This window comes from Solanum pennellii, chromosome 5 (assembly GCF_001406875.1).
Source record: "Solanum pennellii chromosome 5, SPENNV200".
Classification (NCBI taxonomy): Eukaryota; Viridiplantae; Streptophyta; class Magnoliopsida; order Solanales; family Solanaceae; genus Solanum; species Solanum pennellii.
The window spans coordinates 71,686,755-71,699,694 of record NC_028641.1 but is presented as its reverse complement, the minus strand read 5'-3'; the positions used below and the strand labels follow the sequence as shown (position 1 = coordinate 71,699,694).

Genomic DNA, 12,940 nt, shown 5'->3' with positions numbered 1-12,940 from the left:
TCACTAAAATTCCGTAATTGCACTCCTCTATTTAATTTCAATTTTTTTATCGTTACAACTTATTTAACTCCCTATGTTAGAATTATCGACACCAATCAATTAAATCAAACTTATGAAAAAATGAATCCATTGATTAACTTAATCATTTATATTTATGCTTAAATCAATTCACGTGACGAATATACATATATAATCTACCTGCAGGGTTTTCAGGTGACTATGTATAAGCAACCATAAAGAGTTTTCTTTTTTCTCATATCTGAGATATGGTTTCATCAACTAATTAGAAAAGGGTCAAATATACCCTTGTACTATAGAAAATAATTTAAATATACCCTGATTAAATTTTTGGGCTAAATATACCCCTCATATTATACTTACGGGATAAATATATCCTTATGACTAACAGAGGACACGTGGACAACTAAGATTAAATGAGATGTACAAATTAAAATAAATCAAATTCGAATATAACTCATCTCGCCCCAAAAATTTAACCGACTTAATTATAACATTGACATACCCAATTTATATTTTATCTCCTTACAACTACTACTGACGATGATATTTGAGGCTCTTGGCGAGGAGCAAGAAGAAATAAAATGATAAATCAACCAGTAATCTCTTAGGTTAAAACCAAATTCCCTCAAATAATTACAGCACTTGTCACTTTCCCTTTTATATCCTGTTTTTCCTTTGGATCTCAAAATATTACTCCCTCCGTTTCAAAAAAAATATCTCTATTTCTTTTTTAGTTTGTTTAAAAAAGATTGACCCTTTTCTTTTTTTGGCAACAATTTAACTTTAACTTTCCACGTGGCATGTTTAAGACCACAAGATTAAAGGGCACTTTGGCACATTTGACATAACTTTAATTTAGAACCACAAAATTAAAAATTCTTCTTTTTTTTCTTAAATTTCGTTCCAGGTCAAACTGAGTCATCCTTTTTGAAAGGAGGGAGTACTATGTTACTCCTATATGTGAATTTGTGCGTGGGTTTACATGCTTAAATAGAACTTGAATGAAATTCAAATTTATATGGAGAAGGACAATTCAGTTAACATCACTTTTTCATTTAGATATATAGATTTACATTCTTCGAAAAACTAATTTGCATCTGTATCATCCAAACATGGAGTTCATTGATAAGAGGACGTGGGTGGATCAATGTTATAATTAGGTCGGGTTAAATTATTATAGTGGGCAGGTTATATTTGAATTTGATTTATTTTAAATTGAACATGTCATTTAATTTTAGTTGTCCACATGTCCTTTGTTAGTCATAAGGGTATATTTAGCTCGAAAGTATGGCGGGAGGGATATATTTAGCCCGAACGTAGAACTAGGGCTATATTTAAATTATTTCCTATAGTACAGACCCTATTTGACCCTTTGCCCTATTACGAATGTAATTTGTTATTATTCAATTCATTAGGAATTTGTTGACTCATCATAGAGTCACACCTTTCACTAGATTTAAATAATAAAGCAAATTACTCGGATCATATAACTACATCAAGATTAAGAGTATAAACTCATGTAAACATGGACAAGAGATATTATTTATTGAAATTCAGAACCTAAATACACATCTCAATTTGATCCGTTTAATATATGCAAAATTAACACAAGAAGTTGGAATTTACTGTTCCCGTAATTAAGATTGAATTATATTTAATCTTGTGTTACAATCATCATGTTGTCCAACTTCATCTTTCATTGTGAACAATTAATTTATTATGAGTTAAGAAACTCCATACACAAAAACGTTTACTATATAAGTAATGGACACACATGTATATAAACACAATAATCTATTCAAGCAAAGACTTTATCATAATAATTAACATAAAACGTAAAGTCTTTATAAAGGATTAAAATGAATACTATAACTCAACCATATGGTTAATATTATATCCTAACAATTATAACAAATGAACTATAACAAAAAATTCTATTTATTTATTTATGATTATTTTTCTTTTAAAAAAAAGATAACGAGTCTTCCATCTATCTTCAAGCATATTGATCATAGATAACGAGTCTGGCTCTATTAGAATTGAAACCCTCTGTTGTTCAATAGAGAGTCTAACACCATCTTAAACAGTTGTAGCTTTTGCACATAAGCTATTAGTTACCCCTGATATTTTTGCTTCAGCATATAGCAAATCATCATTAACATATATCTCAAATAAAAAATTGTAGAGGTCTCTCCTGGGTTACCTCTACTTTCCCCATCAATATTATATTTAAGTCATCCAAAATCAAGTTTTATCCAGCTCATCAACTGTGATCTGATTAAAGGTCTATACGGCTCAAGATAATCAATTAGTTGAGGCCAATAATTTGGTATTTCTTTCATCCAAGGGTATTTCAATTGACTACCTTCCCCATATTATTGTTGATCTCTTGAATAACATGTACACTAGTCATAGCCTCTTCATGATGAATAACATTTCTTCTTTTCCACAATTGCTAGACGACAAAGGCAGACACTGTCTATAAAATAGGATAAATCTTAGCACAACTCTTTAGGTTTCACGACTTTGTAACCTGTTGAATCTAAATAAAAGGACCAAAGTAATTCCGCTGCTTTAGCATAATAATTTCAGATTGAGGCTGCAAAATTACCAATAATAAATAAGTGACCAACAGTTTTCTCTTAAGCATTGTCACAACATCTACTTTGTCACAATTTCTATTCAACCTATTTTGTTTCAACTTCAATCCAATCCGCTCATTTGACACCCCTGGTTAAATCAATCAAATAATCTAGAGTCGATATTATTTATTGAGTTATTAAAAATAATAAGAATTTCATAACTATCTTAAATAAAAATCAATTTACGTTTTTTTTTTTAAATTTTTTTTATAACGGCTGTTCCAGCTTAGCTTAAACTTGATATATTGGATAGTTTTTGTGAATTGAAATTAATAAAATTGTGGTGTAAGGTCTTAATTTCTGTAATATAAATTCCCCTACATTTACTGAAATTTTCCCTCTTCTTCCCCTTACCCTACTGTTTCGATATCGTTTTCCCTCCTCCTTTCTCCATTCTCCATTGATGAACCAGAAGGAGGAGACACAGAAACTGAAAAATGGTTGGAGTGAATAGTTTTGGGAAAACCATTTGCTCAATTTGCTATGAAGATCTAAACCCTATCATCGAAGATCTTCAAGCCGTTACTATTTGTGGTCATGTTTTTCATGAGCTATGGTTAGCTTCTCCTTTTCTAAATCGATTTGGGTACTCTTATTTCAGCTAATCTTGATTCTAATTTAAGAATTTTATTGGGTTTTTTAAAAAAAAAATCCAGAATTGGTATTTTGTTACCCTTGTGTCCATGAGTTCATTCATTGTATTACATAGATTCGTAATCTCTGAAAAATTTCTTTTTTGGTGTTTTTTATGATAAAGAAATGTTATTTTCAAGCTGCAACACCTAGTGGTGTATGAAGTGGGTTTAGAATTATGAGTTCTGAAGTTTAAATCCGTGTGGAGACAAGAAATATTAGGGGATTGTTAGGTATAAGTGATAAGGGACAGTAATCTCGAGATAAATGTAGGATTATTGCGTTTGATTTGGTGTATTAGTTAATCGTGAGATTATTTGTCTCACTATTTGTACAAAACAGTGATGTGGTAAGTTATTCTCATATGTATGGTGGGATAGCTAATCACGTGGGATATTTCAATCCATGAGATAAAATGTAGGATTATTGCGTTTGATTAGGTGTATCAGTTAATCGTGAGATTATTTGTCTCACTATTTCTACAACAATGATGTGGTAAGTTATTCTCATATATATGGTGGGATATTTCAATCCATGAGATAACTTTATCTATCCCATCCCTGTAACAAATGACCGTTAGGTGATTTCTTTTCATTTTCATAGTTACTCGATACATGTTGCTGGTGTGAGGTGTTGGTATCCTCTGCGGTTAGTCGGGATGCACAGTTATTAAAAAAAGAAATGTTTTTTTTCAAGAAATCGTTTCTATGTTTAGTTACATTGTATTGTGAAAAATGTTTTCTCCATTTTTGCCCAAAAGGTGTTTATTTCTGCCACTTATAAGCTGCAGTCCTTTTCTTTACAAACAAATTTATCACTTCTTATTTTATATAGCTTGTTTTAATCAACATTCATGTATTGATGTTGACCTTCAATACTAAAAATATCACTATATTTTTCTCCTGCACCACTATTCTATACCTTGTAAGTCTAGTAAACACTGAAGATGATAAGGGAAATGGTTTCCCATGGTAAAACATTTTTCTTTGAACCAAACACACCTTTATGTTTACTTCTAATGAGAAAAAGGAAAACATTGATCCTACTTTAAGCCTTAAAGTGTTGCTGGTTAGACTTGTAACAATTCTTTATTCGTACTTGACATCTGATGGAGATAATTATTGTCCTTATCTGACAAGTATCTGTTCGTTTTCTGTTTTTGATATGTTATGGTTGCAAAACAAGTCTTCAGCAATGGTTTGAATACTGCACAAAAGGAAAAAAGAAGAATTGCCCAGTTTGCAAACAGGCTTGTTCGGAAGAAAATGCAAATAGGCTTTATTTCCAATCTATTGGTGATCCAAATGTTACAAGTCTTACGCAGAAACCTCCTGATTATGAAGAGGATCATTGGGAGTTGCAAAATGAGGTCAAAAGATTGGAGAGGAAAGTTGTAGGACTGACTTCCACTCTGGAAAAACAGCTGAAAGATCTCAAAGAAGTCAATGCAGAGGTAATTGTTCATCTTGCTATCACTTTAACTATGAATTCACAGAATATAAAGCTGTTGAATTCTATGCAATTGCATCATGTTTATTCTGTTCACAATATTTTCTCAAGTTTATGAAATAAAAAAGGATATATATGAGCGAGTCCTGGAGTCATGAATGGCACATGAGCAGGTCTGTTAGTCTTTCTAACATTCTGGTCAAAGGATGAAACTTGCTAAATTTTGGATACTTAAGGATGTTCTTCTTTAGTGTGGTAGTTAACGGATGTATCCTAAGTTTTGGGTATAGTCCAAGTATGTTTTTGGCCAAACACTTAAGGATATGGATGATCTATTGAGAGGTTATGAAGGCTACTAGTCTGATACATCAACCTTTCCTTCATATAAGAGATACAATCTACATTGTAAATATAGTACAAATTTGACAACTAGAGAAAATATAATAGTGCAAAAGAACTCACCATGCTTCTGTGTAGCCGTGATTCTCTTCACATTTGAAAATCATTGGGCTTCCAGTTCTCTATTCTCAAAAAGCATTGAACTGGGGCAATCAAAAGCTATTGCATAGAGAAAGATTCAAAAACATATTTTATAGTTAATTTAGAATCTAAGCATGGGGATCTCTTCCTTCAAGCACCTAACAGATGAGTACTTGTTTCACGAAATCATCCATCGGTTAGATGTGAAAAGTCAATCTTTTTCCATGTCTCTATGCCCATTGTTCACCAAATGAAATGACAAACAATTTATAGATTTAAAAATTTGGGAGTTCCATGAAGAGTTCTAATGTCTAAAAAATCACATGTGACAAATGAAATAAACATCTTTTGCAGATGTAAGTTTCATTTTATTGTTTGGCTAATGATTGAAAAGAGCCACTCTTTTGCTCAGAACCAAAATACATGTTCTTAGGTGGAATAAGCATGGCTCCCGTTAAGTTGAGAAGTATCTGGTACCATTAACTAACACTAGAGACATTTATGTGAGCATATTTGCTTCAAACTTGATCTGCGCAAGACTTCATGTCATCACATTTTCATCTAAACTATTTCGTCGCATTTTTTTTCCAGCTGTTCACGTGCAAGGAGGAGCTGAAAATGGAAATGACTCTAAAGATAGAAGCTGTGAAACAGGAGGCAGCCATTCAACAGTTGCTACACCTTAAATCCAAGGTAGATATTTTTGCCTCTTGATGTTTGCGAGTGCATCTATTCAGGAATGCTTGTAAGTAATTCTTCTTGGTGTCATATATATAAGTTATTAGTTACAATATTCTGGACAAAATTTATGATGCAGGAGCTAGATCAATCGACTTTGGAGTGCATAAAGCTACAAGATAGAAATATGGCTCTAGCTAAGGAGCTTGCAACACTCAAGTTGTAAGTCATTTCACATTGAGGGCAACAAGTACTTTCATCCTTAACAGTTCTTGTTTTCACTTTGCCTTCACGGTTATTACTTCAGAGTCTGCGATTTTAACTTGGAAGAAGAGGAGGTCTTGAAACGTGCTTCGTTAAGAGATGACGTCAATAGACTAGAGACAATTGATGTCTTGAAAAAATCACTAGTCATCCGTAACAAGTACGTTTTTACTTTCATTTAGGAAGTTACAGTTTTCAGCAAGAAACATGATATATACTAAGCTCTTCTGCTTTAGAGATTCTTTTGGTCCTGTTTTTATGTTGTAGAATATGATCATTGGAGGTTCATTTCCTTTGGAAAATCTGAATTTTAAAACTTTGATATATTAGGTTAAGTTTCCTCTCAAGCTCAGGCAAATGACTACTTTCTGATCTGATATTGGGGATAGGGCATGTAGTAAGAAAGTCCATTCGGTAAAGCATAAGCTTGATAAAGCTGAGCAATTCTGCTAAAAAGTTTGGCTTCCTAATTAGTCTTTATGAAAAGGAACCGTTATTTCGGAAAGGACAATGAAGTTATCATACTGAAGCTTCTAAATGCAAAAGCGAAATTCCAAAATAGTTTTTGTACGTTGTGCTTTATGCTTACATATAGCTGGGTAATATTTTCTATGCGGATTAGTTAAGTAATGAGTTTTATTGTTTTCATGCAAAATTGTGTAGCTACATGTTGATGGAGTAATACTGTTGACTTGTCAATGGAATGATATTAGTGTTATGCTTGTAAAACCGTTAGGTTTGGTTCTACAAAAAAAATCATTTTCCTTCTATCAGATCTTTTTCCTAATTTACTCCTGTGGTATTTTCACCTGGTAGGGTAGTTTCCAGATCTTTGAGCTGGATAGTTTGTCATTTACGATCATCTTGTTTTCTCAAGCTCAAAAGTGATCTTTATTTTCTTGATTCAGTTTTATCAAGCACAGAAGCAATCTTGATAGTTTAGCTGTAAGTTTGACGGAGAACTTTATTGCATTTATCTGGCAGGAATTACGAAGAACTGATGACCAAGTGCAACACTCTAGACAGGCGAGAGGTTCGTTATCTGAGGAAACTTCAGAAAACTAAAGAGAAGAAAAATAACTTGAAGGTAAGTGTTTGATGTCCTAAATGAATTATGATATATTACAATTTGAGCTTTGAACATTGTGCGGCTATTTACAGGCCAGGGTCCAAGAACTTGAGATGGCACTTGAAGGAAAAGATAATGAAATTTTGAGAATTTCGAAAGCCTCCAAGAAAAACTATCACTGGAGGAAAGAACCCGAAGTTGACAGATGTTCATATGAGAATCAAAACAAGGAACCTGCTGAGACAGAAGTAGATCTGTGCATCGTCACTGGCTCATGTGATGATTTATCTACACCAAAGAGAAAAAGAAAGTACAGGTCTAAGGATAAGAGCATACCAAACATGGCAGAAGATATTATAGCTAGCAGTCTTCACAAAAATAATCATGAGAAAGAATCCTCCAAAAGAAACAAAGATGGAGGCACTTCAGAGACTTCCAGTTATGTGCATGAAGGATCATATCAAAACTTGCACCAACCATTTGACCATAAGAAGGTTGTCCATGATAGTTTTTTGTCAAGGTCGGATGCAGTTTTTGGGGCCACTGGTGGAAGTCTAGGGCATGAATCAGGAAATAAGGATGGAATGGAAGCCTCAAGTAATTGCAGCAAGAACAGTAAAAAAAACATGCCCCCAGTGATTATTCTTGATGATGATGATGATCTTCCGCCTTTAGATGATATTACACAACAACAGCCCGCATTTCACATCAGGAAAGAGACTTTTCCACCAGTTGTACTTGTCAAACCAGGTCTCTATCTGTCTCATCTTGATGTTGAAGTTCTGTCTGTTGTTTGGATGATGATGATTTATTTCTACCAAATTATCTTATTCACTAATCAGAGGTGTTCTTAAAACTTGATTTAACCCTTAAATTAAAAGAATTACATAATAATTCATTTTCCAAGTGTTTACTTTTCTCTGCTTTTGACTTTCCTTGTGGGAGATTCAAGTTCATTTAAGGAAATAGAAATTACTTAACAAGTACATATTCCCTCTGACACTGAGTGAATATCCCAGGAGACCGCTGCTTTTCTGGTGGATTGCTAGGTCCTGATGGGAATTACCGGCACTTGGGAAAGTGGTGTAAGAGAAAGTAAACGACTAGGATCTGGATTGCTGTCTTGATGCAAGGATCAGGTGCAAGTGCTGGTGATTTGATTTCAGTAAGAGGTGATGGTAGAGGTGGTTGTATCAAATTTCTGCAATCCAAAAATTCGGCATCACTGGTGGGTCTTAATTTCTCTATTTGCTTTTAAAATGTTACATGTTCAGTTACTTCTCCTTGGGTGAAGTGGTAAAGAAACAAAAATATGAAAAATTGATTTGGGCAGTGATTTAAAAGTGATCCTGCCACTCTAGAATGCTTATGTGTTTTACGCTACGCTACAAATTAGAGGACAACAAATGCAAGAAACTCGTAGTGATATTAGTAGTGTTTATGTAACTCTTTTATTCGGTAAGTGTTTAAAGTATCTAATACATCTATTACAACAACATACCTAGTGTAGTCCCACAAGTGGTGTCTGGGTAGGGTAGTGCCTATGCAGCTTTTCGAAGAATCTTACTATTTCTTTCTGAATTTGTTTTAGGAAGACTAATGCTAAAGGTGGAACCTTATTTGTTTTCAGCATAACAATACTGAGAGTTTTCCAGCATTCAAGAGATACATGGGCCACACCAAATCAAAGTAGTTCCCAGTCTCCAAAGATTATTGCAAGTAGATAGCTTCTTCAGAAAGGTCGGTGAATACTTGTATTCATAGTTCTTGTGGATTTCCGTACCCATGGAAGACATAGATAATCCATTCCCCTGTACAGTGTTTAGGGCTTGTATTTTAGCAACCTAGTTGTACTTACATTTGCTTGATTAGTTATGTTGCTCGATCAATACATATTGGAAGTGCGTCCCTGTGGTTCTGAAGATAGTGATACAGTTGTTCCATGCATTTCATTTTTTCTAGTTGCTTACTAGGGGAAAGAAGACGATACATCTGCTTGTGTTAATGCCCTGATTTGCAGCCGACTTTTTAGTACGGACAATCTCTTCACATTGAGCATGCGATTTTTTTTGTGAGATTTGTGATCAACTAAAGAGTATGTACAAGCTTTATTTGATTGTACAACAATAATTTTGTCTTTTAATTCCTTGCTCGCGAGGAATGGGAGAATTAGGAGACATGATATTTAAGCTAATAACATTTTCATCGTACTCCCCATTTGAGGAGTTAAGCCGTAGGTTGTTCCTCTTCCATTGTGCTTGTTCTTCATGACTCCATTTTTATTAACACTGTTGTAAGCATCCATAAACATCCGAATCCTTGCAAGTGCGATCTCCATTGTTTGATCATCGATATTTGCAAAACAAACTCGAAACCATCCTACCTCCGAGCAATTGAACGAAGATCCAGGGGAGACGTTGAGCTTAACTTCGTTTATAATGAGTTTCCAAAGTGACATCTCAGCATCTAGTGTTGCTTCTTTCAACAATGACCGCAAATCCATCCAACAATAAACCCCTGCATTGCTTTCTAAGCACTTGATCCCTATTTCTTCAAGTCCTCTAGTGAATTTCTCGTACCTTTCTCTTAACCTTTTCGCGCTTTCAATAAGAAATTCTTCCACAAATTCATCGTCAGACAACATGAAACCTAGCAAATGTTGCGTCTGAGTCGAAACAAGACCAAAACTCGACATTTTTCTAGCACAATTAACAACATCATCGTTGAACGAGTACACAATTCCCACTCGAAATCCTGGAAAACCCAAGTCCTTGGAAAGACTAGACACAATGTGTACTAAATCTTTATTGATACAATTATCTTCGTTGATAATTTCAGCGATGCTAACGAATTTTGGAGCGTTAAACACGGTAGCAGCATATATTTCGTCGCAAACAAGGTGGATATTATGTTCGTTAGTGAAGGTGGAGATTTTTTTAAGTGTGTCCCTGTCTAAAATGGTACCTAATGGATTACAAGGGTTGGTCAAAATCAAGCCTTTGATTTTGACATTTGCTTGTTGACCTTTTTCATAGGCCTCTTTGATAGCTTCTATAGTAATTTTGAAATTATTGCAACTCTCGCATGAAATTGGTAAAAGTTGTACACCACTTCTCCACCTTAGGTCCCTATTAAATCTGCATTTAATACAAATGAAGACTTAAATACATGCCAATGTAAGCCATTAAATAATTTTATCATTGTATAATCACAAATTTCAAGAGTCAATCAATTTTTTCATCTGAAATAATAATCATCATAACTTAAAAATAAATAAATACTTTTTACATGGTTTAAACATCTTTGATATAAATTCAGGGTTAAACTTAAAATATCAGAAATTCAAACTATGTTACATAAACCAGGATAAAGAAAGTAATTATAATTCTTATACTATCCATTAATTTTTTTAAAAATGAGAAAATTTCATTTTTTTTAATCAAAAAAATAGACTTATAAAAAGACAACCAAAAATATCATTTGTTTGTTACTTTCCAACTTTTTTGACAAATCACAGGTAGGAAAAGTTGCCCCCATTAATATTAGTTCTAAAGATTTGACCATTACGGATAGTCTCTCTTAAATTACTTTACTAGTGCTATTTCATTAAAAAAAAAAATCTCCCCTCAATCAATTACCATTGTCAAATAGTATTTATATATTTCGTCCGTCCATTTTTACTTATCTACTAAATAAACTAAATGACTATTTTCACTTATTCAATTTGAAAACTACGAATTATATTATATCACATTAATTTTAAAGGTCAACTAAGTAATATAATATAATTCGCAGTTTAGATAGGCAAGAAGGAATTCAATATTTAATAAAGAAATATCTATTTTTTTCACGATCGATATAAATATAAGTTAGAATTCGATTTAGAAATATGTATACATACCCTGGGTAATAGGGTGTGGGGACTAAAAAAGCATCACCAGGATCAGCCAAACAAAGCATGAGAGTCTCATTAGCTCCAGTAGCTCCACCAGCCATTACTACACGTTTAGCATCAAACTTAACCTTACCACCTCTTGTTTTCTCCATAAATTTTGCAATCGCCTACCCAAAAAAAAATATTTTTTTATACGAAAAAATTGGATAAAAGTATATTTATTTTAATAGTTGTAAAAGTATAACGAATGTAATTTTTTTAAATTTTCAATAGACAAGCAAAAATAATGTCAGATAAAATGAAATATATGTATGAGATAGAAGTCAAGAAATATAACTAAATGTAAACTTAGTTCTTTATTCCAAGTAAATGTAAAATTATAGTAATAAAATTGATCATAAACTTTCTCTTTTTTGGTACAAATTCATAAAGACTTTCACCACTACAATGTACTACTATTCATATATAGTAGTAGTAAGTATTTCATATTCATCTTAAAAGAAGTCTAAGTTTAATTTATTTCACGCCTATTAATAAATAAAAGATTGAATTACTTCTATTTATTAGATATTTCTTAACACATGGTAATTAAAAAAATATACTAATTTTTAATGTGACGTTTATTTTTGAAAGGAGAGAAATAACAAAACTTACATTTGTGAATTCAGGCAATCCATGATAATCTTGAAAGTTGGCAATTCTCCTGAAAGATTCAATTCCATCATTTGTACAAATGGAAGCTTTTGGATTTCTCTTAATCCATTCTTCAATCAAGTCAACTGATAGCTGATTTTCGGCGAGACCCATCTGGATAACCCCATTCAAATTATTCACTAAGTGGAAAGGATCGTTATCGTATGCTTTCCACCCATCAAAATATGGTGAGTTTTCACCATGTTGTTCGTTACTAGCCAACTTAGACAAAACTACTGATGACTTGTAATTTGAAATCTCACTTGTCTCCAAATCCATTTTTATGAATTTAGTTTAATAGCCTAGTGAAATTTGAAGTACAAAAGTTTTTTTGGGAAGAGAATGAAGAAGTTATGAGGGGTATTTATAGCTAAGGAGAATTGAAGAAATGCTTTGTGTCCAAGTGTAGTGTAGTGTGGTGAGGTTATGCTTGCCTCATCGGGAAATTGGGATTAAAAAAAAGTCAAAATTTACGCTCTTTCAAGAAAAAGATTTTAATTCTTTATGGCATGAAAAAAGTGGAAGATTGAGATTAAAACAAGGCAGAATTTACGCTCTTTTAAGAAAAAGATTTAAGTCATTTATGACGCTTTCAACCCGCCGAAAATATTGGAAACTAAGTTATAGGAAATTAAATTTAGTCTAATGTGGAATTTTTGGGGAAAAATAGAAAACGTACGTCAAAACGTTTAAAAAGTTAAAAAAATAGAAAACATGTTCAAGTTTCACTACACATCTTTAACTAGATATTTTAAATTTAAATTTTATGAAAAAGTTATTAATTAGAATTACTTTTACTTATATGAATTCTACACTATTCTAATTTAAATTAGTCAAATCAATAAAAAGGCCATATATGTCTACTAATGTAATTATTGTAGTACCAACTTTGTATTAACATCCCCATCCCCTAATAGTACTAGCAACACGTCGCCACGTGTATTGATTCATATTAATCAAAATATAGTCTCTTTTCTACAAAAGAAAATCTAATAAATTTTGTACACCAAATGATTATAGTACCAAAAACAATAATATTCAAGACAAAAAATAAATCCTTTTTTTGTTTAATTATATAAAAAAATAATTTAAGTTTTCTTTTTCATTTAGTACTCA

General features: G+C 32.6%; 2 protein-coding genes across 5 annotated transcripts; one reads left to right on the top strand and one right to left on the bottom strand.

The window, feature by feature from the left end:
• The first annotated feature begins 2,928 nt into the window (after window positions 1-2,928).
• On the top strand, window positions 2,929-9,296 carry LOC107018464 (E3 ubiquitin-protein ligase TRAIP-like). 4 transcript variants are annotated; one of them, XM_027917280.1, is made up of 9 exons: window positions 2,930-3,249; window positions 4,482-4,749; window positions 5,817-5,918; window positions 6,043-6,125; window positions 6,211-6,327; window positions 7,152-7,254; window positions 7,329-7,986; window positions 8,256-8,464; window positions 8,867-9,296. In XM_027917280.1, exons 1-8 carry the CDS (start codon window positions 3,101-3,103, stop codon window positions 8,333-8,335), a joined length of 1,560 nt encoding a protein of 519 aa, XP_027773081.1. In that variant the 5' UTR covers window positions 2,930-3,100; the 3' UTR covers window positions 8,336-8,464; window positions 8,867-9,296. The 4 variants fall into 4 exon arrangements, with proteins under 4 accessions (XP_027773083.1, XP_027773081.1, XP_027773082.1 ...); XM_027917281.1 differs by having other exon boundaries at window positions 8,828-9,296; XM_015218954.2 differs by having other exon boundaries at window positions 2,931-3,219.
• Window positions 9,297-9,320: 24 nt separating this feature from the next.
• On the bottom strand, window positions 9,321-12,141 carry LOC107018465 (1-aminocyclopropane-1-carboxylate synthase 4-like). The gene is given in 4 exon segments (XM_015218957.2): window positions 9,321-9,481; window positions 9,484-10,373; window positions 11,138-11,298; window positions 11,786-12,141. Coding segments are annotated over 4 exon segments (1,506 nt in total). The 5' UTR covers window positions 12,104-12,141; the 3' UTR covers window positions 9,321-9,344.
• Window positions 12,142-12,940: the final 799 nt, after the last annotated feature.

Coding starts and splice junctions, on each gene's coding strand:
- LOC107018464 (XM_027917280.1), top strand. CDS start 3,101: ATGGTTGGAGTGAATAGTTTTGGGAAAACCATTTGCTCAATTTGCTAT. Junction 3,250..4,481: donor CCTTTTCTAAATCGATTTGG/GTACTCTTATTT, acceptor TTGCAAAACAAG/TCTTCAGCAATGGTTTGAAT. Junction 6,126..6,210: donor GAGCTTGCAACACTCAAGTT/GTAAGTCATTTC, acceptor TTATTACTTCAG/AGTCTGCGATTTTAACTTGG.